Source organism: Melanostigma gelatinosum, assembly GCF_949748355.1.
Source record: "Melanostigma gelatinosum genome assembly, chromosome: 12".
Lineage (NCBI taxonomy): Eukaryota > Metazoa > Chordata > Actinopteri > Perciformes > Zoarcidae > Melanostigma > Melanostigma gelatinosum.
In genome coordinates this window covers 21,729,844-21,755,053 of record NC_136645.1, presented here as the reverse complement: position 1 = coordinate 21,755,053, position 25,210 = coordinate 21,729,844, and the positions used below count along the sequence as shown (strand labels likewise).

At 42.2% G+C, this 25,210-nt stretch overlaps 2 protein-coding genes across 3 annotated transcripts in view; both read right to left on the bottom strand.

The window, feature by feature from the left end:
* Window positions 1–15,851, bottom strand: part of LOC306785959 (NACHT, LRR and PYD domains-containing protein 3-like) — a 90,933-nt gene extending 75,082 nt beyond the window's left edge. The window contains exons 1-9 of one of the 2 annotated variants that reach the window (XM_079280559.1): window positions 15,523–15,851; window positions 15,206–15,370; window positions 5,754–5,867; window positions 4,938–5,016; window positions 4,557–4,782; window positions 2,590–4,393; window positions 2,319–2,492; window positions 1,760–1,933; window positions 1,203–1,376 (exon numbers count right to left, since the gene is read on the bottom strand). In XM_079280559.1, coding sequence (XP_079136685.1) covers window positions 1,203–1,376; window positions 1,760–1,933; window positions 2,319–2,492; window positions 2,590–4,393; window positions 4,557–4,782; window positions 4,938–5,016; window positions 5,754–5,867; window positions 15,206–15,370; window positions 15,523–15,626 — 3,014 coding nt within the window. In that variant the 5' untranslated portion in view covers window positions 15,627–15,851. The remainder of the gene's footprint in view (window positions 1–1,202; window positions 1,377–1,759; window positions 1,934–2,318; window positions 2,493–2,589; window positions 4,394–4,556; window positions 4,783–4,937; window positions 5,017–5,753; window positions 5,868–15,205; window positions 15,371–15,522) is intronic. The other variant, XM_079280558.1, reaches the window with a different exon arrangement.
* Window positions 15,852–15,926: 75 nt separating this feature from the next.
* On the bottom strand, window positions 15,927–22,075 carry aifm2 (AIF family member 2; the record flags this gene model as incomplete). The annotated part of the gene is made up of 6 exons (XM_079280650.1): window positions 15,927–15,994; window positions 19,857–20,057; window positions 20,641–20,793; window positions 20,955–21,090; window positions 21,280–21,395; window positions 21,901–22,075. 6 exons carry the CDS (start codon window positions 22,073–22,075, stop codon window positions 15,927–15,929), a joined length of 849 nt encoding a protein of 282 aa, XP_079136776.1.
* Window positions 22,076–25,210: the final 3,135 nt, after the last annotated feature.

Here is a 25,210-nt window from a genome sequence, read left to right as displayed (position 1 = left end):
TTGTGTTTGTGTAATAATGACTGTTGTCTCTCAGAAGTGAAGGAGAAAGTAGCCTGAAACCACTTCAACACCACAAACCCTCAGATGGAGGAGGTCGGGGGGATGGTTGGATGTACAAAGTGTCTGACTTTGACACTGCTGTTCACATCCCGTCTCCGAGCAACAGTTAACACTGGTTTCTATTATCTGTAATCTGGGGGTGAAAACATTAAAGTTCAAGTCCGTCTGCAGCCACTGAGCACTGCCTGTGTCCCCCTATAACTTTGGTCGAGTCCTAAATAAACCTCTTTGGGCTCTGACACACGATGTCCACAATCAGCTGTTGGTTCTTCACTGAGCGTCTGTGGCCGACTGTCACCTGTTGTTTCAACAAGTCGACTCTTATCAGCCAGGGAACTGGCTCTCAGTGCAAAACAAACCAAAACCAGGTAAAGCTAAACTCCTTTAAAACAGCAAAACATTCCTATTGTGATAATTTATCAAGACGGTTTAAACAAATTGTTTCTTTGTCTGTTTGTCTTTTTAAAATAATTTCTGGACAGCTCGGTGTACTTGTACTCTGTGTGATGCAAATATACCTGGGTGAACTGAAGAAAATCCAATTTTTCTTGTGTTCTGTGGGTGTTTGTCACTGAGTTCCTAATAGTGAGATCCTGTGGTGTCTCACCATGAGTCAAATAGATAACAGTTATTGAGCCAGCCATTAGAGTTACAACAAAAGTCATGAAGTCAATGAAGCTGAGCATGGACATCGAAAATCAACCACATCAGGCAACAGACACTGGTGGCAGATGACGAGCATCAAAACATCTAACTGTTGTTTGACACGAAAGAAAGAGAGAGAAAGAGAACTTTCTCTCTCTTTCTTTCTCTTTTTATTGTGAATGTGAACGGTTTCAAACACCACCATTGTTATTTAATCCACTGTGGATCACATTTTTCTGTTCTACAAGATCCTTACAATAGAGTGGAAACACAAACAGCAATTCACAAAAATGACTTTTGGACCCTAGTTTAGTCTCTGAGATTAGTTCCTCTGGTTCCATAGTTCTGGTTAATTTCCTGGTGAAAAAGGGGTTCATGAAATCTGAAATCCCGATGAACAAATTCGAAGATTCAGAAAGAGAGAGGCTGTTTACATTGCATGGAGCTGATAGTTTAGAGACATTTAAATCATTGAAGACAAAATAACTTGATCTGACCTGAGAGTTTCCAGTGTCCAGTGTGGACTCTCCAGACCAGCAGACAGCAGCTTCACTCCTGAATCCTGCAGGTTGTTGTTGCTCAGGTCCAGCTCTCTCAGACTAGAGGACTGGGAGCTGAGAACTGAGGAAAGATCTTCACAGCTTATCTCTGAGAGCTTACAGTCACTCAGTCTGAAGAGACACCAATCAACAAGAAGAAAAATAACATTTGTGTTAAAAAGAAATCCTCTTTGATAATGAGTCTGGACTAAAGTACAATCAGAAAGAACAAAGATAATTTGTTCAGTGAAAGTGGATAAAACTCTTGCTGTTACTCTAAACACGATAAAAGATTCAGTTCATTGTTCTCCACTGTAGTACGATCAAGATCAGGATGAGGGTTAGATATTTAATGTTTTTCATTGGTGTTCAATACAAAGTTAGGCTTTTCTGTTGCCTTCAAGACTCATTCGAGAGAGAGAGAGAACAAAGTGAGGGAAAAGAGAAATTAAAGTTCATATTCTGATTTCATGTCGGTTACATTCTAAAGCAGAAATAAACAACCATCAAATTACCTGAGAGTTTCCAGTTCACAGTGTGGACTCTCTAGTCCAGCAGACAGCTGATTCACTCCTGAATCCTGCAGGTCGTTGTTACTCAGGTCCAGCTCTCTCAGACTAGAGGACTGGGAGCTGAGAACTGAGGACAGAGCTCCACAGCTTCTCTCTGTCAGGTTACAGTCACTCAGTCTGAAGAGACAACAATCAACAAGAAGAAAAATAGCATTTGTGTGAAAAATAAATCCTCTTTGACAATGAGTCTGGACTAAATTACAATCAGAAAGAACAAAGATAATTTGTTCAGTGAAAGTGGATACAACTCTTGCTGTTGTTCTCTAAACACGATAAACGATTCAGTTCATTGTTCTCCACTGTAGTACTATCAAGATCAGGATGAGGGTTAGATATTTAATGTTTTTCATTCGTGTTAAATACAAAGTTAGGCTTTTCTGTTGCCTTCAAGACTCATTCGAGAGAGAGAGAGAACAAAGTGAGGGAAAAGAGAAATTAAAGTTCATATTCTGATTTCATGTCGGTTACATTCTAAAGCAGAAATAAACAACCATCAAACTACCTGAGAGTTTCCAGTTCACAGTGTGGAGTCTCTAGTCCAGCAGACAGCTGATTCACTCCTGAATCCTGCAGGTCGTTGTTACTCAGGTCCAGCTCTCTCAGACTAGAGGACTGGGAGCTGAGAACTGAGGATAGAGCTTCACAGCTTCTCTTTGAGAGGTTACAGCCACTCAGTCTGAAGACACAATGATGAAGAACAAATATGCAATGAGTAGAAAAGATAACAGGGTATTTAAGTTATGATCTATGAATCTAACTATCTCTGTACTTACAGAGCTTTGTTGGAGGCTTTGACCGCTGGCAGCAGCCGCAGAAGAGCCTCCTCTGAAGCAGAGTATTTCTTCAGGTCAAACACGTCCAGATCTTTTCCTGATGACAGTAAGATGAAGACCAGAGCTGACCACTGAGCAGGAGACAGTTCATCTGTGGAGAGAAGTCCTGAACTCAGGGACTGTTGGATCTCCTCCACTAGAGAACCATCATTCAGTTCATTCAGACAGTGGAACAGATTGATGCTTTTCTCTGGAGACACATTCTCACTGATCTTCTCCTTGATGTACTGGACTGTTCTCTGATTGATCTGTGAGCTACTTCCTGTCTGTGTCAGCAGACCTCGTAGGAGAGTCTGATTGGTCTGCAGTGAAAGACCCAGGAGGAATCGGAGGAACAAGTCCAGGTGTCCATTTGGACTCTGTAAGGCCTTTTCCACAGCACTCTGGTAGAGACGTTTTGGTTTAGGTTTGTTTCTAAAGACTTTAGACAAACTGGATGGTGTTTGTTCTTCTGACAGCAGATTGAAACCAGAGTTGATGAAGGTCAGATGGACGTGAAGAGCAGCCAGAAACTCCTGAACACTTAGATGGACGAAGCAGAACACCTTGTCCTGGTACAGTCCTCTATCCTCTCTAAAGATCTGTGTGAACACTCCTGAGTACACTGAGGCTGCTCTGATATCGATGCCACACTCTGTCAGGTCAGATTCATAGAAGATCAGGTTGCCTTTCTGCAGCTGATCAAAAGCCAGTTTTCCTAGAGACTCAGTCATCTTCCTGCTCTCTGGACTCCAGTGTGGATCTGTATCAGCTCCTCCATCATACTTGACCTTCTTTAGTTTGGACTGAACCACCAGGAAGTGGATGTACATCTCAGTCAGGGTCTTGGGCATCTCTCCTCCCTCTCTGGTCTTCAACACATCCTCCAGAACTGTAGCAGTGATCCAGCAGAAGACTGGGATGTGGCACATAATGTGGAGGCTTCGTGAGGTCTTGATGTGGAAGATGATCCTGCTGGCCTGCTCCTCATCTCTGAATCTCTTCCTGAAGTACTCCTCCTTCTGTGGGTCGGTGAACCCTCTGACCTCTGTCACCATGTCAACACACTCAGGAGGGATCTGATTGGCTGCTGCAGGTCGTGTGGTTATCCAGAGGCGAGCAGAGGGAAGCAGTTTCCCCCTGAAGAGGTTTGTCAGCAGCACATCCACTGAGGTGGACTCAGTAACATCAGTCAGGATCTCATTGTTGTGGAAGTCCAGAGGAAGTCGACACTCATCCAGACCGTCAAAGATGAACAGAACCAGGAACTCTTCAAACCTGCAGATTCCTGCTTCTTTGGTTTCACTGAAGAAGTGATGAACAAGTTCCACCAAGCTGTAGTGTTTCTCTTTCAGCACATTTAGCTCTCTGAAAGTGAATGGAAATGTGAACTGTATGTCCTGGTGGTCTTTGTCTTCAGCCCAGTCCAGAGTGAACTTCTGTGTTAAGACGGTTTTCCCAATGCCAGCCACTCCCTTTGTCATCACTGTTCTGATTGGTTCCTCTCTTCCAGGTGAGGCTTTAAAGAGGTCTTCTTGCATGATGGTTGTTTCTGGTCTGTGTGGTTTCCTGGATGCTGTTTCAATCTGTCTGACCTCATGTTCATCATTGACGTCTGCAGTCCCTCCCTCTGTGATGTAGAGCTCTGTGTAGATCTGATTCAGAAGGGTTGGGTCTCCTGCTTTAGCGATCCCCTCAAACACACACTGGAACTTCTTCTTCAGGTTAGATTTGAGTTCACGCTGACAAACTGCAGCAGGAAGTCCTGAATGAACACACAACAAAGAAGATCAATGAGTCAAATAATAGATTTCAAAATGTCATTTCCTCAAAGAATGAGTCTATTAATATATTTTGGTCCATCTCTTGAGACTTTAGTAAACGTCCCATTTATCCAGCATCTTAAATCTTCAGAGAAATCCTCTTACTGCTCTGCAGACAGTCAGCCAGCTCCTCTTGCTTCATTCTCCTCAGGAAGTGCAGTGTGATCTTCACAAATGCCTCTCTGCTGCTCCTCTGCTCTTCATCCTCACCGTCCAACACCTCCTCATCCTCTCTCTGACTCTCTAAGCATTCTGGGTAATCTGAACTCACAACCTTCTGGATCTTCTTCAGCTTGTTCTTCACAAAAGTGACGATGTTCTCCTCCAGCAGCTGGAACAGAATATTCTATGAATGACACAAACTAAAACCATGGAACCAAACATCAGATCCATGTTGGACAGACTGACAATCCACTGGTCTACAAAGTGCAGCATGGAGATGATTGTGAACAGAATAGATGTAAAAGTAGTTGTACATGTACAGACCATAAATATGGAGTCCAGGTGTGTTTGATGCTGCTGGGCAGACTGACCTCTGGGAACCTCTGAGCTCTCCTGGTCCTCTCTGTGGAGGAATCATGAACAATCAGCTCACTTTGTGTTTGTACTATTAACACAAATACAACAGTTAGTTAAAAATGTTGTGTTCTGTCATGATTAATCATATTGAAAAGCAGATGCAAAACTGATTATTATCTCTGCTTTTATTGGACAGTAAACTTTATTTTATAGTATAGGTATCGTCGAAAATGATGTCCGATGTTTAATACACTTTTTGTAAGTCGCTTTGGATAAAAGCGTCTGCTAAATGACTGTAATGTATATCCCATGGCAAATTCATACCGATGTACTTTCTATTCCTTCAATACCTTCCACCACGAGATACTACAACGAGAAACTACTATAATCACATCTGATGTGATACTTTTTCATATTTGGTGTAGTTTCTATTCTACCATTGTGTTGCTAGTCAGATGTAACAAGACTTAATACTGTTGATCTGCCACATCACTGAAACAAAGGGTCTGTATTTGGTTTTGGCCACAGCACCATTGGGGAGACTTCCTCCTAGTCAGTCTTTCTAGTCTCCAGACCTCTGCAACTAGATTTAGGATTATATCCAGAATGCTACTTCCTGTCTGATGTAAAAATTTAAAACAAGTAGTTAAAGATATTGAGTCATGTCATCATCATAATGAGAAATGAGATCATAATGACAGATCAAAGACTATAAATGATAGACGACCAAATTTGTATCTGTGTAACAGCTAGTCATCTGTTTCATCTGTTTTAAGAACTTACTCTGGGTCATAAGAACGGCATCCATCTTTGAAGTTAATCGGACGCTCATTAGACCGATCACTCTTCATGGACACACAGCTGGGTACAGGATACTTTTCTCTCTGCTGCTGTGAACTGATAGAAACACTGACATTACATCATCATCATTCAATCATGAAGAATCAGCTCACATTGTGTCTGTCCACACAGAGACCAACACAAGGTAAAGGTCCATGAAGTGATATGTGGATGTGGATCAGATGAGTCCCTGTAGTGGTAAAGGTTTACTAGTCCTGCTGATCCCACGGAGAATCAACAGCTCAGTCTTTCATCTGAGTCAGTTAAAACCTGGAGATCTCACAACCGAGTCTGATAGAAACACATCATCACTTTGTTTTCACTTTATTTTTTCGGCTTTTCACCAGAAAGACAGACAGACAGACAACATATACACAAAAACATAAATTAAAAAAAATTAAAAAAATAAAAAGGGATCTGGATTGCTCAGTCTCTTCAAAAACATGGTAACTCCTGTGAAATATTCAGGTTGTGTTATCGTTGACATGTAAACAGCATCCATTTCTCCCACTTCTCATGACATCGCTCCACTTGAGCTCTTATGAGTTAATGGTTCCATATCATACATTTCAGTCACAATTTTCAGCCATCCATCTTGTGATGTTGGTTCTGCCTTCTCTTGCCATCTCTTCGTGATAGCCTTCTTGGAAGCTGCTACCAAGATGGATACGGTTTTATTATTTTAGCACCTGGCCGATATAGGCACAAGTTCTTACGGTGGGTTCAAGGTGTGTTCAAGGTGTGTTCAAGGTGTGTTCAAGGAGTGATTCATTAAAGACTTATGGACCATCAGTTCAAGACTACAGACCATTCAGCCGGGATGCTACAGTAAGAACTTCACCTGCTACACTCCGCTGCTTGTGGAACAAAGACGGCACGGCCACAGAACAGCGAGTTGCAGCACTTAGCGTGATGGTCAACAGAAGCGGTAAGGAAAACTACGTTCAATATGGATGCCATAAAGGATCAGATATATAAGCTACAAACGGAAATACAAGGAATTAGAGGCTTATTACATCTGGATGATTATGAAGTCATGTCGAAGCTGTGACTAAAGACGTTATGAAGATAGTCCAGTAGATGGCGATTATGGTGCAGTACGTGAAAGGTACCGTCTCCATCAGTTATATGCCCACGACTATGCTTACTCTGTATATGGCACTGCTTCTCAGTCAAGTGACAGTCACCACTCTGAGTTAATGATCATAGCTGCAAAAAGGGCTGATGCAGCCGCAGAGCTCGCTGCAAAGGAGGCTCAGTATAAAATACTGCAAGAAGAAAGAAAGCAAAAGGGAAAAAATAAGGATAATGGAGGAAAACCATACGAAGGAATTAGAAATGCAAATGTCTGAATTAGAGCGTCTACAAGTAGAAAGAGATATGGAGGTTGCTCGCGCTAGACTGGAGATCTATGACAGAGAAATCAGACAAGAAACTGATAGACAGTCCATTCAGCAGAACAACAGACCCCCCAACATTCCTTTCAACCCTGCTATATGCCATCAAAACCCTCACGTTGTGACACCAGCACCCACTAATGACATGTCCTGTCTAGCCCAAGCAATCCAAGACAGCATAGCCATGAACAGACTCCCAGTGCCAACGCCCACAGTGTGTAGTGGAGACCCAATCCTGTACATTGAATGGAGGGCTTCGTTCATGTCACTTGTTGACCGAAAGGGTATTTCTTCAGCTGATAAACTGTATTACCTAAAGAAATACGTCAGTGGCCCTGCTCATAAATGTCTCGAAGGCACATTCTATCGCAATGATGATGAGGCATATAGAGATGCATGAAATAAGCTCAACCAACGCTACGATCAGCCCTTTGTCGTCCAAAGAGTTTTCAGGGACAAGCTGTCAAAATGGCCAAAACTTCAGCCCAAGGATGCTGAAGGGTTAAGAACATTCTCGGACTTCCTAAGTGCCTGTCTTCAAGCCACGCCCCATGTGAAGGGTTTAGAAATATTAAGTGACTGCGAAGAAAACATAAAGCTAATACAAAAGGTTCCTGACTGGTTAGCATCAAGTTGGAATCGTCGGGTTACAATAGCCCTCATGGAAGGAAAAGAGTTTCCCACCTTTGAGGATTTCACTAACTTTGTGTCTTTAGAAGCAGAGATATCATGCAACCCAGTCACTTCCCTATATGCTCTTCACTCATCAAACTCATGTTATGACAAAGGATACATAAAGGAAACAAAGGGAAACAAAGCCAATGTGTTCATCACTCAAACTGCCATGAACAGTGACAAGTCAACATTAAACAATGGAAAACCAAGGTCCCCCTGTATGTGGTGCAAAGATGACAAGCATCAACTTCCCAAGTGCCCTGACTTCAAAGAAAGGTCCCTTGAGGATCGACGAGCATACGTGAAGGATAACAAGCTGTGTTATGGATGTGTGAAACCAGGTCACAGTGCCAAGGAATGTCGTCGCCACCATTCTTGCGATATATGTAAGGGAAGGCACCCTACCTGTCTCCATGATGAGAACTACAGAAGACTTGATGGTAGAGAAAGGTCTGTATCCTTTGCGAACACAGCTCCAAACACTGTAAATGAAACCATGTCAGCCACAGCACTCAGCGTCACTGGAGGTAGTCAGTCAAGCAGCACTTCCATGATCGTTCCTGTGTGGGTGTCCTCTGCTAAAAACCCATCCAAGGAAGAGCTTGTCTACGCATTACTACACACTCAAAGTGACAGCACCTTCATCAACAAGGAGGTAAGCAATGAACTACAAGCAGATGCCTCCCCTGTGAAACTGAAACTTACCACTTTGTTTGGAGAAAACATGATTGTGAAAAGTGAAAGGGTATCTGGACTACGTGTGAGAGGTTACAATTCATGTGTTCACATCAACCTTCCTCCTTCTTACACCAAGGACTGCATTCCTGTGAATCGTGATCATGTTCCCACTCACGAAACTGCAAAACAATGGCCTCACTTAACAGCGATCACAGATAAGATGCCACCTCTTCTCAGCTGTGATGTAGGACTCTTGATTGGGTATAACTGTCCCAGAACACTAACACCCAGACAAGTAGTAGCAGGAAAAGACAACGAGCCCTATGCCATCCTTACGGACTTAGGATGGAGCATTGTAGGCTGCTCAACACCGTGTCTCGATGAAACAGAATCAAGCCTGTGTCACAGAGTCGCTGTAAAGGAACTCCCAATAGTGACGCCGATGGATGTGATAAGCGCCCTGGAATCAGACCTTAAGGACACCAAAGGAGATGACAAGACTGTCTCAGAAGAGGATCTCGTTTTCCTGAACAAACTCAAAGAAGGCATAAGGAAAAATGATCAGGGACATTACGAGATGCCTATGCCCATTAAGCAACAGCCACACTTGCCTGATAACAAAAAACTCGCTGAAATCAGGCTCAGTCATTTACGACGGAGGTTCCACAGGGATGAGAAATATAAGAAGGACTACACAGCATACATGAAAGAAGTCATTGAGAGAGGTGATGTCGAAGAAGTAAACAAAGATGGATCTCCTGGTGAACGATGGTACATTCCCCATCATGGCATCTACCACCATAAAAGGTCTGAAAAACGACATAATGTGTTCGACTGTTCCGCAAGGTACAGCGGCACAAACCTAAACGAACACCTTCTACCAGGACCAGACACGATGAACAACCTAACAGGTGTCCTCATACGGTTCATACAGCACCCTATTTCTCTTAGGTGCGACGTAAAGAAAATATGTCACCAAGGTACTGACTGGGATGACCCCCTGCCAGAAATACTGAAGCCACGGTGGGAGAGCTGGCATCAAGACTTTGCCAACTTAGAAAAGATCCGACATAACACAAGCCCCCAACAATGGTTTTACGTCCCCACGAATGAAAATCCAGCAGACGGCGGATCCAGAGGAAAAACTGTAAACGAGCTGCTTACTTCCAACTGCTCACGGGCCATTGACATCGAGATGTTGGAAGATTTGTCCACGGATGCTTTCATCAACGGCTTGCAATGTTTCATTGCAGTTCGCGGTGCAGTCCGTCAAATCCAGTGTGACCAAGGCACTAACTTTGTTGGTGCAAAGAATGAATTCAAGGCAGCTTTACAAGAGCTTAACACACAGAGACTCAATACATTTCTGTCACAGAAGCAGTGTGACTTTGTCATGAACGCGCCCGACTCCAGTCATGCAGGTGGTGTATGGGAGCGCCAAATAAAGACAGTCAGGAGTGTGCTGAATTCCACTCTAGCACTTCCCCATAGCAGACTCAACGATGTTTCACTACGAACTCTACTCTATGACGCTATGGCCATAGTCTTGTCGAGGCTGAATCTCAACCCCCACAGAGAGAAGGCTGGAGCACGTGTGTCCGGCTGCTTTGTGCAGTCAACACGCTGCAATAATAACGCTACCAAAACTGGTTTACAATTATAAGGAATTTAATTCCACTGATGCAAGTACGATTACAGTTAAACATTGGAGTACATACTCCTATGAAATATTAAAACAATAAAACCCCATTTGGAAAAAAACTACCTCTGCTCCCATGAGACACAGCCGTCCCAGGAAACCGCATGCTAGAAAAGAGGCAGAAAAAACACTTCTACCCGCCCACATATTCGTTCGCGACTCCTCCCTTCCGTCTATCTCAATTTCTATTGGCTACCTACTCTCACACTTCAGTAAACGCCTGTCTTCACATCTCTCTCTCCTGAGCAGGTAACACATTCAATGATTGTCAGTTATTGTTTAATCCCTTCTATAATAATCCTTCAGTATGAAAGTTAAACTTCTGCAACTTGGCAGAAGCTTCATGTCTTTTAGCTACTAATCCTACATCACTTTATGTTTATCTTAATTATGCATTCCCAAAACCCTTATGATTATGACTAATTATGAATTATTAAACACTTTTATTATATCTACTAACTACAGTTTTTTGCTCAAATGTCTTACAGTCTACAGCCGACCCCTCACTGTGGATAACTTAAACAGTCCAGACAGCTTGGAACCACTCACCCTCAATCATCTGATCAACATGAAATCTTGAACCGCTCTTCCGCCACCTGGAACGTTCCCCAGAGAGGACTTGTGTGGAGTGAAAAGATGGCGTCGCGTGCAGTATATGGCCGAGCAGTTCTGGAGTCGGTGGAAATGTGAATATCTTCACAACATCATCGCAAGGCAGCACTAGCACACACCGATGAGAAATCTGTGTGTCGGTGATATAGTGATGGACATTGATGAACTGTTGCCCAGAGGTGAATGGAGGCTCGCAAGGGTCTTAGAGACTGTCATTGGTAAGGATGGACTTGTAAGGAGAGTGAAAATTCAGTTCAGAGATCAGAGATTGGGAAAGGAAGGACAGCGTTCTGGCAAGCCATCCATCGTTGAACGTCCTGTTCAGAAGCTGATTCTACTCCTAGAGACTGTTTAACTTCACAACTGTGTCCCTTACTGTATGAAGAGTTTAAATGTGGACATTTGCCGAAGTTATATGTGGTATTTACAGAGCCTTTAGAGGTCATTTTGAGTTGAGAAATCATTCGTGCTTTTGTATTGATGTAAACCACTCATGATTTAGTGGGAGTGTAAAGGACCTCTGAGAATGTGTAGTGTATTTAAATAGATTGTTCCTTTTTTATGTCTTATTTTGGACGTTTTGTCACTGCAGTCGGTGCATTTCCTGTTGGGCTTTTATTCTGAAGGTATAAAAACCGGAAGCAAGACGGCGCTAGGAAGCCGTTAGAAAGCCGTTAGAAAAGTCACTAAAGGGACGGAAAAAGTGTTTTAACAAGGAAGATGGATACGGTTTTATTATTTTAGCACCTGGCCGATATAGGCACAAGTTCTTACGGTGTGTTCAAGGTGTGTTCAAGGTGTGATTCATTAAAGACTTATGGACCATCAGTTCAAGACCACAGACCATTATTCAGCCGGGATGCTACATGTAGGTCTAATCAAAGGCATTGAGCCGGTTGTGATCACACCGACATCTTCATACAGACCATGCCACAATCAATACCCACTGATAAAAGAAGCAGTTGAAGGCATCAAATCTCTCCTTACAGCTGGAGTGATTGTTCCATGTGAAAAACCTCCTGTTTGAACACGAATCTTCCTGGTTAAGAAGACCAGAGATGCTGGTCAGTCAGAAGAGTGGAGGTTTGTTCAGGACTTGCAAGCAGTAAACTCTGCAGTCCATGCACATTCCTTTCTCACATTCCATCTGACAGAGTGGTTTTCTGCTGTTCATTTGGCAAATGGCATTCCAGTTGACCCCGACAGACAGTTGTGGTTTACATTTTTTTCGAAGGGAAAAATGGATACATTCACCAGAATCTGCCAAAGCTTCTGTGAATCTCCAACTAATCTCATTCTGCCGGCAGTGTGTGGATGATTTAATGATCTGTTCTCCCACTAAAGAGGCTTGTGTAGTAGACTCTAGAAAAGTATCTAGACTGCAGTTCGTTTCTGAAAAAGTCACTTTCTGGGGCACATGATGACAGCAGAGGACAAAACCCTCTCCCCCAAACCAATAGAAGCCATCCAAACCATCCCAAAGCCCGAAACAAAGAAACAGGTCATGAGTTTATTGACAGAGAGACGTCCTGCTGTCTACAGTGGATTCCAAATGATGCTGTATTAGAACTGTAGCAGATGCTGAGAAGACTGTGATGTCATCATGTGACCTTGTAGGTTCTGCTGACCTAACCTGTTGGTTCCACATGCTAGAACAAAAACCTGTCAACGGCCAGGTGGTTCAGGTTTAACACTGTCCTGCTTGAAATGCCAAACATCCTTGTAAAAAGATACACTGTTAACGCTGCAACTCTCCTCCCAACACCAGCTGATGGACAGCAGCATGATTGTGTGGCAGAAATAACTGAAGCTTGTTCCCCCAGGCCATACTTGTTTGACACACCTTTGACCAATGCAGATTTGGAAGTGTTTGTCGACGGTTCAGCCTCAAGAGACCCAGTAACTGATCAAAATCTGACAGGTGCTGCATCACAACAACACATGAAACAATCATGGCTGAACCACTCCCATCAAAGGACTCTGTACAGGCAGCAGATGAGATTGCATTGACAGAAGCATGCAAACTTGCTCAAGATAAAACAGTGAACATCTATAGCCTACTGATAGTACATATGCATGGGGCGTGGCACATGAGTTTGGCCTTTGTCCTCTGTGCTCCCTGATATCCACAAACAGGTAAAAGAAGAGCTACAAAGAGCCACAGAAAAGAAACTACACGACCGGAAGCCAGCTGATTGGACCGTAGTAAAAGACCTAAGGAGAAAGAACTGGAGAGCATGCAGGTGGAACGGACCTAACCAGATCCTCCTCACCACGGAGACGGCAGTAAAGGTGGCAGAAAGAGCAACTAGGATCCACAACAGCCACTGCAAACGAGTTCCTGAGCCCACCAACGACGCCACATCAATCGTACATCAACTGAAGGGAGCCAGAGCTTTCCCCACCTTCTGTTTGCAGGGAGAGACGGTTGTTGATTGTCATTCGGACCACACGTTTCTCAAACTCACCAAGCGGCAGCACATTGATTAAGGGGATGAGCTGAGGTCACACTGCTGATAAGATGACACCATTGAACCAACCGTGGCACCGGAGGGGCGGCAGGTGGAGAGGAACCTGCAGCATATTCCTGCCTGCTTTATTCATCATCCCACCACTACGACATGACATTACTCAATGAAACCAAGATCAACACCACAGCAGTCCAAGTAGCAGTTACGCCAGCCAAGGAGTCATTGCAACGGACTGCTGCACCTACATTCAGGACATTTCAGGTAACATGATTCACGTTGTTTCACACCTTAATGATCTGCTGCACAAAGAAAAAAGCAAGGACTCTGAGACCCCTGGAGGACGGGGCTGGTGGTCCTGGCTGACAGCAGGCAGAAGGAAAGCCACATTGAGGAAACTCTTGACCTCCTTTGTTAACCTGTCTTGTTGTTTGTGTGGAAGTTTGAGTCTGTTCCACAGCGAGGAGGCCAGAGCACGTGTCCGGCTGCTTTGTACAGTCGACACGCTGCAACAATAAATCTACCAAAACTGGTTTACAATTAAAAGGAATTTAATCCCACTGATGCAAGTACGATTACAGTTACACAATGGAGTAAATTACTCCTAAGAAATATTACAATATTAACCCACTTTGGGAAAAACTACCTCTGGTCCCAGGACACAGCCGTCCCAGGCAACCACACGCTAAAAAGAGGCAGAAAAACACTTTCTATCTCCCGCCCTCATATCCCTTCGCAACTCCTCCCCTTCCGTCTATCCCAATTCCTATTAGCTAACTTCCCTGTGCACTTCTGTAAACGCCTGTCTTCATGACTCTCTTTCCCTGAGCTCCTAACACATTCAAAGACTGTCAGTTATTGCTTAATCCCTCTATGATAATCCTTCAGTGTAAATGTTAAACTTCTGCAACTTTGCAACTTTGGCAAAAGCTTCATGTCTCAAATTCTACTTCTAGCTGCTTATCCTAAAACACTTTATGTTTATCTTAATTATGCATTTCCAAAACACTTATGATTATGACTAATTATGAATTCTTAATTATTAATTATTAAACACTTTTATTATATCTACTGAACACAGTTCTTTGCTCAAATTTCTTACAATTGCAGCCTTGAAATGTTGTGTGATCCCTCATGCTAAAGCTATGATTAACTCTTTGATCAACTCAACTGTCAGAGAATGACATCACTGAATGACCTCCACCCCCCTAGAGTGGACCCCTCCCCATTACAATGAAGATGTCATTGAACTTTATTGTTCCTTATTTCATGCTTTGCTGTAATCACACACAATGATGCCTCTAATTCTTCATATATGACAGTAATAATGGTTCAGCTAATGATGAACACGACTGATGATTCTTTTCTCTCTAATCATTTATACCTCATTCCTGGTTTCAGGATTGATTTGTGAGCATCAAATGCTCAAAGTGGGGACTGTAATGTAACCTTCTGGATGTGATGTGTTCTTCCAGACCTTGTGACAGATCACTCAATGACCCAGCTGACTACAGACTTTATCATAGCGACCAGGCAGTAGATGTGAAGAAAGCCTCCGTTTGACCTCTCAGTAAAGACAGAGACTTGATGAGCCTTACATAGTGTTGAAGGACCAGATGAGGTGGAACTCATCCTCTCGCTCTCTCTCAACAGTCTCCAGAGGATGAAACACTGGCTTCTCTTCTGTCCTTTAATCATTTGTGCATCTCATTCATTTCACTGTGCTGTGAGTCCGGCTGCAGACGCTTCAATGGAGCCGACTTTGTGCTTCATTCAACACACATTAACCCCACAGAGTGTCCTTCTGACCTCATCATCATCATCATCATCATCACTTTGTTTTTATCATCAGTTTGAAATCCTCACCTTTGATCAACAGAGTGGCGTGCATCTTTGAACATAATAGGCTCACTCATAGACCGGTCACTCTTCATGGACACACAGCTGGGTCCAGGTCCAGGCTCAGGTCCAGGTCCAGGCTCAGGCTCAGGTGCAGGTCCAGGTCCAGGACAGTCTTGTCCCTGATGGATCCTGGTCACATGTGTAGAAATAGAGTCACTGAATGAAAGACTTTGAGTCATGAACAGTTAGAGATGGTCATTTATTATGTATTTATTTAATTTATTTAAAAGGGACCATGTACAGTTTAAACATAAATGTCTCCATAAATGTCTCCATCTCACCTCTGAGCTTTGGTCTGGCTGGTTTTAGAGGGAGGGACTCCCTCCTCTCTGTCCTCACACTGATTCATAGCAGAGTCCACACCTTCACACAAACACAACAACATTATTTCTCTTCATCATGACAAACACACACAGCTCATTCACCTCAATACTAAATACACTCATGGGACAGTTTCCATGTCGTTGTCACTTTGAGCTGCAGAGTCATCTCTAAGAAATGACGTTCACAATGCTCTTTAGTCTGTTGGCTTGTTTGAAGACAAGAGGAAGACACTTCATGTGGCTTTTTATTGGCCTGTCTTTGGGGATGACGTCACTTTTCACTTCTATTTGACTGACTTTGAAAAGCTCTTCAACATTTGAAATGTTACTCTTTTTCAGCTAGTCCAATAATCCAAAATCAGTCATGTGACCTTGTTAGCTGCTGCTGAATTCACATCCACATCAGCTCCCAGAGACGTTGTACCTTCATCTGTAGAGGAAACAGAGCAGAGGTGAAAGCATCAGTCCGATCATTGATCAGCATATCAGCACTCATTCATCTTTAGACGCATGTCTCTGTGACATCATCAGGGCCAATGGATATCAAACAGAAAGCTGTATATAACAGGTGAGGCTGATAACCGACCTCAGTAACGTTGGACATGTGACATATGAAACCCACATGAAGAAATGCACTGCACTTGCTTCTTTTCCTTGCTTCCTTATTCCAGTTTACCACTGCGGTCAAACTAGCTGCCCCTGTGTTCAGAGTGTGTGATTTACGGTAAAGCATATCAAAGTCCCTTCCAGAGAACAGGAATGAGTCACATCATGAGACTTGAATGTTTCGATTCCCTTTTTTATTTCTTCCTCAATCTCTTACTGCCACAAAAAGTATAAAATAAAGTAAGTAAAAAATATCTCCAGTGAACAAATGTGGTGGAGTAGAATTATAAACTATACTAGAAAATAGAAATGATAAGCCAAAATACAAGTACCACCAAAATGTACTGCAGTACAGAAGTTGAGTGAATGTACTTAGTTACATTCCATTAGTGGATTCCTGGCAGTAAGATTGAGGGAGGAAACAAAAACGGGAATAGAAACATTCAAGTCTCATGGTGTAACTCATTCCTGTTGTTGTTCCCTCTGGAAGGGACTTTCACATTAGATTACACAAGAAGTACACACTAAAAGTACTTCATAGTATTGGTGCATGTAGTCTATAAAGTCCTACATCCCAAAATAAAAAGTTCATAATCTATTTATGGAAGAAATGTTTTTTATCCCACATCAAATGTAGACAAAAAGGCTGAATATTGGTCTCTGGAAGGAACTTTGACATTAGATTACAGAAGAAGCACACAGTAATATAGTACTTCATAGTATATTTGATTGTACTCTAAATAGTACCGAGCTCAAATAATAAGCTCTTAAATTACTGTTCAGGGTTCTAATTTATAAAACAAAGCATACAATCCTCCAAGAGTCCCTCAGTGAAAATAGTCGCTTACTAACCTTTAGATGCAGAGAAGAAGAAGCTGCGACACCACGAGCTCCAGAAGTAAAACTAATGTGCAAACAGGAAGGGAGCGGCCGTCACCAGGACACCGCAACCAGTTCCGACATGTTGCTGCGTATTGAAATTCATATCAAACAATATCCCCCTTACCAATCATGCAATAAGGGGCCAAATATGGAATGATGTGTAGAAATATAGAAAGAAACAGTGTGAATCACGAGGCATCGAGAAGAAGACTTCAGAAATAAAGCAGATATTTTCCCACATATTCTTTCTGCTGTTTGACTAAAGAACATTTCTGATGTGATGAGACAAAATATTAGAAATGGTTTATGAAGCAAACAAAGGAGGGCTTAGTATCATCATTGTGAAAAACATCTTGCTGACACAGGACATGTTGGTCCGTCACATTCCAAAAGGTACCAGGGTCCACTTGTGGAAGATTTCTATGTTAATCGGGAGAAGAGAGTTTTTGTTCACAAATCAATAATAAAGTCTTAATAAGATTCAAAGTTGTCTTTTTTCTGTTTATTCTCTTGCAAGGGGGAAGAAAACACAACAGCTTCATGAATACTTCAATACTGCAATACTTCAATATGAATACTACTTTGAATGCTTCAAAATATGTATCACACAAGCCCCTTTATTTATGCAGCAACAAGTTATTTCTCAAAGGCACAGCACCCACGAGGGCTGGTCTGCTGCATCCAGCTGACTTTTCACAGCTTCGATACATTCAAGGTAACATGAGGCGTTTCAACCACCAGTTCTGATTACTGCTTAGTTTGCACTTTCTTTGCTTCATGTAAGGAACAAGTTGTTCTTGCCACTTTGCAAGTAGTTTTGTTACTTTTCCTGTAGCCATTTTCCTTAATAGATGACACGTAAGCTTTCGAGTTCACTGCAAGTTCACATTGAGGACACAAAGTTCAAATGCATATTTTTACCATTACACACTTCAGATCTGAACCTTTGGAAAAGAAATGCTTTAGAAAAGAGTTTCTTTGACATCTGGGGAAACAGACCCACACTTTTCTTTGATGTAAACTTGGTTTATTAGTTTTCCTTTAGGAGTCCAAATATCAAAGACACTTCCTCTGACCCTTCCCAATAACACAAGAAGTTAATCATCAAACCTGTAGACCGATCACTCTTCATGGACACACAGCTGGGTACAGGAGACTTTTCTCTCTGCTGCTGTGAACTGATAGAAACACTGAGATTTACTCAACAGACACGATTTCTCTTTTTGCGTTCACTGGTTTTGTTGGACAGTAAGAGTTTTGATATTACCATGAAAACATAGCTTTAATACATTCAGTGTACAATATAAAACCTAAAGTTCAACCATCAATGATTGAATGAGTCTTTCTCTCAATTAAAATCTTTAAAATGTCCAGTTACCACCAAAAACTGGATTTATAAGGATGACCTTCCAACATGCAACTCTTTGAAACGACTGACTCTTAATCAAACTGAACTCTACCACCAGACCTCTGCATATGCTTCTGAAACTACTCCCCAAACCACGATACGGAGTCCCTGAAACTCTGCATCTAGTCTCCAGACCTATGCAGCTACTCCCCAAACCTCTGTAGTCAGTCCCCAGACCTCTCCAAGTGGTCCCCAGGTTTTCTGCAACTCGTCTCCAGACCTATTCAGCTAGTCTCCTGACAATACTCTGGTGCTACTCTCCAAACCTCTGCAGCTGGTCTCCAGACTACGTCAGCTAGTCCCCAGACTTCTTCGGCTAGTCCCCAGACTACATCATCTACTCCCCAGACCAGAATACGTCACCTAGTCCCCAGACTTCTTCAGCGATTCCCCAGACTACCTCAGATAGTCTCCAGATTACGTCATCTAGTCTCCAGACAACTTCAGGTAGTCCCCGGACTTCTCCAACTAGTCCCCGGACAATTTCAGCTCGTCTCCAGACTTCTTCAGCTAGTCCCCAGAGCACTGAAGCCATTCTAAAGACATTTGCAGCTAGTCCAGGTCATCTGTCTCCAGAAATCTGCAGCTATCTGAAAATCTCACCTCTCCTGGTCGACTCTGTGGAGGAATTAGCTCACATTGTGTTTGCACCAGATACTGTTTCATGATTTACACACAAATACATACAGACCGGTCAGTTAAATATATTGAGTTCTGTATGATTGATCATCATGAAAACACTGTAAACGATGCACGAACAATTCTGTTTCATAACTGAGAATCAGAACAGTCAGCCATCTGTTTCATCTGTTTTAAGAACTTACTCTGGGTCATAAGAACGGCGTCCATCTTTCAAGGTAATCCGACGACCTTTATCACTCGTCATGGACACACAGCTGGGTACAGGAGACTTTTCTCTCTGCTGCTGTGAACTGATAGAAACACTGACTGAAGATTTATTTTTCTGCTTTCACTGGTTTTGTTGGAGGGTAAAAGTTATGTCTTGATTATAATGTTTATTCAACCAACAGATATTCAAATGGGATACAATGACTAAAACAACTAGAATCACATCTGATGGGATACTTGTTGTATTTGGTGAAACCTTTTCTTTTTTAACCAGTGTGTTCTGGTTAACTGGACGTTTGGCCGCCCTGTCCCTCAGAGGACCCTGTGGTCTCTCATCTCCATCATCACTCTGTTCTGTTCTGGTCCCACAGTGGTGGAGTGAACTACTGAAGTCAGGACACCAGAGTCATGCAACACTGTCAGTCAACCAGCAGCACAGACAACAGCAACCAAAGAGCCAACTAAAACCACAGAGAGGCAACTAAAAACACAAACAAGCAAGTAAAACACAAACGGGCAACTAAAAACACAGGCAGTGAGCGTGTACCTGTGTGATATGAGGTCAGCTCCTTCCCGCTCAGACTGTTGGCGATGTTGCCCACGGCGACGGCGGCGTGCAGCCCTGCGTGGTACGCCATCTTGGGCTCGTTGACGTCGGCGCAGTCGCCGACAGCGAAGACGTTGGAGAAACCTTGAACCTGCAGGTGATCGTTCACCTTCAGAGCTCCGTTATCGGCCAGACAGCCGTCTGTCGACGGGAACAGACCACTGATCAATACACCGATCGACTACCTGATTGTGATTGGAGGCTGAAAGACAATAATCCCAAAGAGCTGCTTTTATCAGACGTCTCACTCTGATGAACAAATTAACACACACTGCCACCTAGTGGCCTCGACATCAAACTGCACTCCACAGACAAATATGAGACAAGAATACTCAAGTACTGTACTTAAGTACACATTCAAGGTACTTGTACTTCACCCTCGTCTTTTCTTTTGATGCTAATTACTTCTACTCCACCACATTTATATTAGAGGAATGTTATTATTGTTAGAAGTATGATCTTTAGTTATAAATGAAACTTCCCAACAGTTTAAGCAAGTACAGCACATTAGTCCTTTAATAAAATAAAAAAGTAGTTCCTTAATTATCAACAGATTTGTTGATGGTTAAACTCAGTGTTTTTACTATGTAGTATGAGTACTTTTTCTGTAACAAAGTATTGTTTTTACTTCTACAGCAGTAACGGTTCTAAATACTTCCTCCACTACTGGTAATCGATGATGCTGCGTATGTGTGTGTGTGTGTGTGTGTGTGTGTGTGCTCACGGAAGCTGGAGCCGTAGGCTGCAGAGTTGACCTTGAGTCCGGTGCAGCAGATGATCAGATCCGAGGTGAGATTTGTTCCTCTCTCAGTGGTCACCACTGAGTTCTTCTGGGTCACATTGAGCTGCAGCTCGGACAGGTTGGACGCTTTCTCACCTGAAACACACACAGCAGGTTCAGAACCCCCGACAGAACCCGGTCCGAACCGAACACCTGGTCTGCGGGTCTGCATCAGGTCCAATACAGATAGATAGATAGATATATACTTTGACAGACAGACAGACAGACAGACAGACAGACAGACAGTCTCTGCAGACCTCTCAGAGTAACTACCTGCTTGCTGAAGTCCTCGTACATCTGGACGGCGGTCTGGTACGACGCCACAGTGTTGAACTTCCCGGGGAACGCTCCATCAGTCCCAGTGCACAGGATGAGGTGGGAGTACTGGATCTCCTGCAGCACACAGGGGACAAACTGGACTGTAGGGAATCCCGGATATGAGGAGGGTCTGCTGCATTATGGTGAAATATTATATGAATAGTTTTTTTTCTAAGTATGATGTAAAAATAACTTCTACTTGTGTTCATAGTATATACATACATATATATATCCATCCCTTCCCCTACCTCCCCCCGTCCTCACCCTCCCTCCCTCCAGGACGACCGTCTGTCTGTCGGTGTCGACTCTCTGAACTCGTCCCTGAACAAAACTGTCTCCAAAGGTCTCGGCGTACGGGATGAAGGTCCTCTGGGCGAAGCCTACAGGGCGTCAAAGGTCAAAGGTCACACTCTGATGATGTCAGAGTGCACTGTTAATATATTTTATATTAATATGTATGAAAGGTGCAAAATAAATAACATTTATAGTAACAATAAAAACAATAAAAGTGAGAATCATAATAACAATAAGAAAAATACTAATTAGAGATCTATTTTGGAAGAATATGTGAAATGTTTAAATGAAAAGAAACAAAATAATTTTTGAAAAATTGCAAAACAAAATTTTTATTCTAAAAACTTCTAAAAACAATTCTAAATTAAACAAAACAAATAAAGTAAGTGTTCATTTTAAATGTATTGGCAAAATAAACTAAAGGTATGACTAAGTATAAAATTCTTATAAAATAAAACTAAATAAAAAAATTTAACAGAATTCTTATAAAATAAAAAGTAAAACTTAAAAGTAAAAGTAAAACACAAAATAAAGTGATCATGAAAATAAATAAATATATTAAATTATCAGACAACAAAGTAAAAGTTGTACCTGGTTGTACAGACGCTCTGAGCGCCGCCACGTTGTGATGAAAAGCGTCTCTCATGTCGATCAGAGTGAAGTTTAGTCCTCCAGATCTCAACTGCTGACACGCCGCGATGCCCCCGAATCCACCGCCAACTACCACCACATGGACGCCCTCCACTGACGAGGCCTGACCCCCCATCTCTGTGCGCGCGCGCGCGCGCGCGCGCACGCACACACACACACACACACACACACACACACACACACACACACACACACACACACTTTCCGTGAAAGTGTCTCCTTCCACACTTCACTCCATCTAAATGTGTTTCCTTTATAATAATGAGAGAGTAGAAAATATGCGGTGGAAAGCAATTATATATCAATATTAGGGGTGTAACGATACGCGTATTCGTATTGAACCGTTCGGTACGAGGCTCACGGTTCGGTAAGCATGACGAACCGAATACGTTTTTAAAAACCTTTATTTAACCAGGTAGTCCCATTGAGATTAAAAATCTCTTTTGCAAGATGTAAGTAACAATACAAGATGTAAGTAACAATACTACATAACATTAAGGAGCAGTTTTTGTTTTTTATGCTTATGTGTTGCTAAGAAGACACCCCAGAAGATGGGTCACTCAGGTATAGTTCCATCATTGTTCAAAGTCAAAGAATAACTTCATGATGTTAGTTTAATGAATAAATATATTTTAAAATCAAGTACATTTCTCTGCATTTATAGTTTTCTACTGTACCGAAACGTACCGAACCGTGGCTCCACTGTATCGTACCCAACCCAACCGTGGATTTTGTGAACCAACTGTTACACCCCTAATCAATATATATACATATAATATATGTATGTATATAATATTTATATAGTGCACACAAAGAAAATATATATTTTCTTTGTGTGCACCTAATGATTATTTCTTTATCGCTTAATCTAATTATTGTTAAGTAATCAATTATGTAATTATCATATTTGTATGTCCTGATTTATATCATATTTAATTAGTAATTTACCCAAAATAAATATTAAAACTTGTCTGATTAATATTTCAACATAGCGCATTATCTGACCATAAACTCCAGACCTCCAGATGATGAAGGTCTTCATCACCAAGAGAAGAACATTGATCTGGATGCACCATGTTCAGCAGGTACCTTGTGACTTCTGGAGAAATCAAGAGATTGTTGATCAAATACCACTGCAAAGTAGCACATTGTATTTTGTATTTAAATAGTGAACAGCAGCTTTGGTAAGAGAAGTGCTTTTGTTTTTTTTACATCTACTGTGTCTATGGTCTCGTTTTAATGATGTAGTTAATATTCTTCCCTCTGATGTGAATACTATTTTAATGGGCCGTGCTCTTCAGTGTGCAGCGGAATACGTGTTTTAGTGTCGCAGTGTTGCTGGATTGATTTGTCATGCTTTGTTGTCATATTATTAGTGATGGCGAGATTAAGCCTCATGAGGCCTCGCAACACTTCAGCCAATTGGTTCGAGAAAGGGTTCATTACTCGATGCTTCATGTGCACACGATACCACCTACTGGCCAAGTGTATAATCACAGGCAGCTGTATCTGAACCACATAATGTGATGCATTGAATTGTTGTGTCTGTTATGGCTGTTGGGAATGACTGAATTACAAAAATGTATGACCAAATCATTTCTGTACATAAATGATCACATATGTGCATAATAAAATATTTTTATATATTTTTTGAATGTATTCTGTGTGTGAATTTTCCCAAAATGGGAGTATCATATGATATGGCAGGTTGTGTAATGATGTTATTATGTCACTTTAGGAAAATGGCATGGGCTTAAGCAGGCAGAGGACAGTGAAAGTGCTTGTGGAACTAGGAAGAGGGGACTGAATATGCTTGTGGAACTTGGACAGTGATGTACAGGACAGGGGACATTTTATTCATTTTTATTCAGAAATAACAGTTTCTCAACAGTGTTTGGTTTTAAACGATTCCTTTTTTTTGACACGACCTCTCCGGCCTTTGAAAACACCCTTTCACAGGGTACAGAAGATGCTGGCGTGCACAAAAACGCAAGAGCAAGTCTATATAAATTTGCATACAGGAATTTTTGCCTCTCCCAGTACTCCAGAGGGTTTTCCAGCCTGCTTATATTTAGCTCGGAAAGGTAGCGCTGGACCTCCACAGTGGCATCTGCTGTTACATTGTGAGTCTTCCGTGCCTCCATGACGCTGGTGTCTAAACGATGCCACAGTTTGCTACCTAAGAGGAAACCACAGATCATGTTACTAAGTGTTCCCACACAGGGGAAATCCTCCTCTTCCTAGCTGGCTCCATCACCTATCCTTCTCTCCTCACTCTCCTAACTCTCCAAACTATCTCTCTCTCTCTAAACTCTCCAAACTATATAAACGCTATCCAAACTATCTCTCTCTCTCTAAACACTCCAAACTCTCAACTGACCGCAACTCTCCACCAACAACCCACATTTTGAATGGAGCCTGAGTGGTTTATATTGCTGTCGAACCTCCCGGCAAACTCTGAACCACTTCCCGAAGCAGTCACGTGGTACAGCCGGGCAGCGAGGCTTCGGACGTCATCATTTTTGGCTCCTCCCCTACATGAAGCAAGCCTCGATACGCGCTTCAAGGAAACGGCCCCTCCATTACTCGACACACGCTTCGAAGCGTCGGCACATCTCGTAACATCACTACATATTATATATGTGACTGGTTCTTGTGAGTTTTTTCTTGTCATTGTGTTAATTACATTGATTTTGATGATAAGCATCCCGTCATGCGAGTATTCATGTATCTGCAATCTGCAGCTAGTGTATTTGTAGGTGTTGAGCTTCATGCAACATTTTATTTCACTTGTCAAATGTTGCAGTGTTGTGTGAATATGCGGCTTTTACACAAAACAAATACACTTAAATACAGTGTTGGGCTTCACCCAGACTCCAATGAAAACAAAATACCTTTCTATCTCAAACATTTGTTTATTTTGATTATATTGGATATAAAATATATATTTCCTGATATTTTGTGAACTTTAAAGTTTAAGATTCCTACTCAGGAAAATGTAATCTTAAATTGAGCTCCGAAACACAATACAAATCAAAAATGTGGAACTGATTCTGGTGTCCTCGTGGCGGCCCCTCCCTTCCTGTTTCTACTTTAGTTTCACTTTGGAGCTCGAAAGGTTAGTGAGCGACTCTTTTCACCGAGGGACTCTTGGAGGACTCTTCGTTCTGGTAGCGAACACAAGGTTTTATGAATCTGAATATTATTTGAGGCATGTGTATTTCCTCATTTGAACATATGCAAACATTTA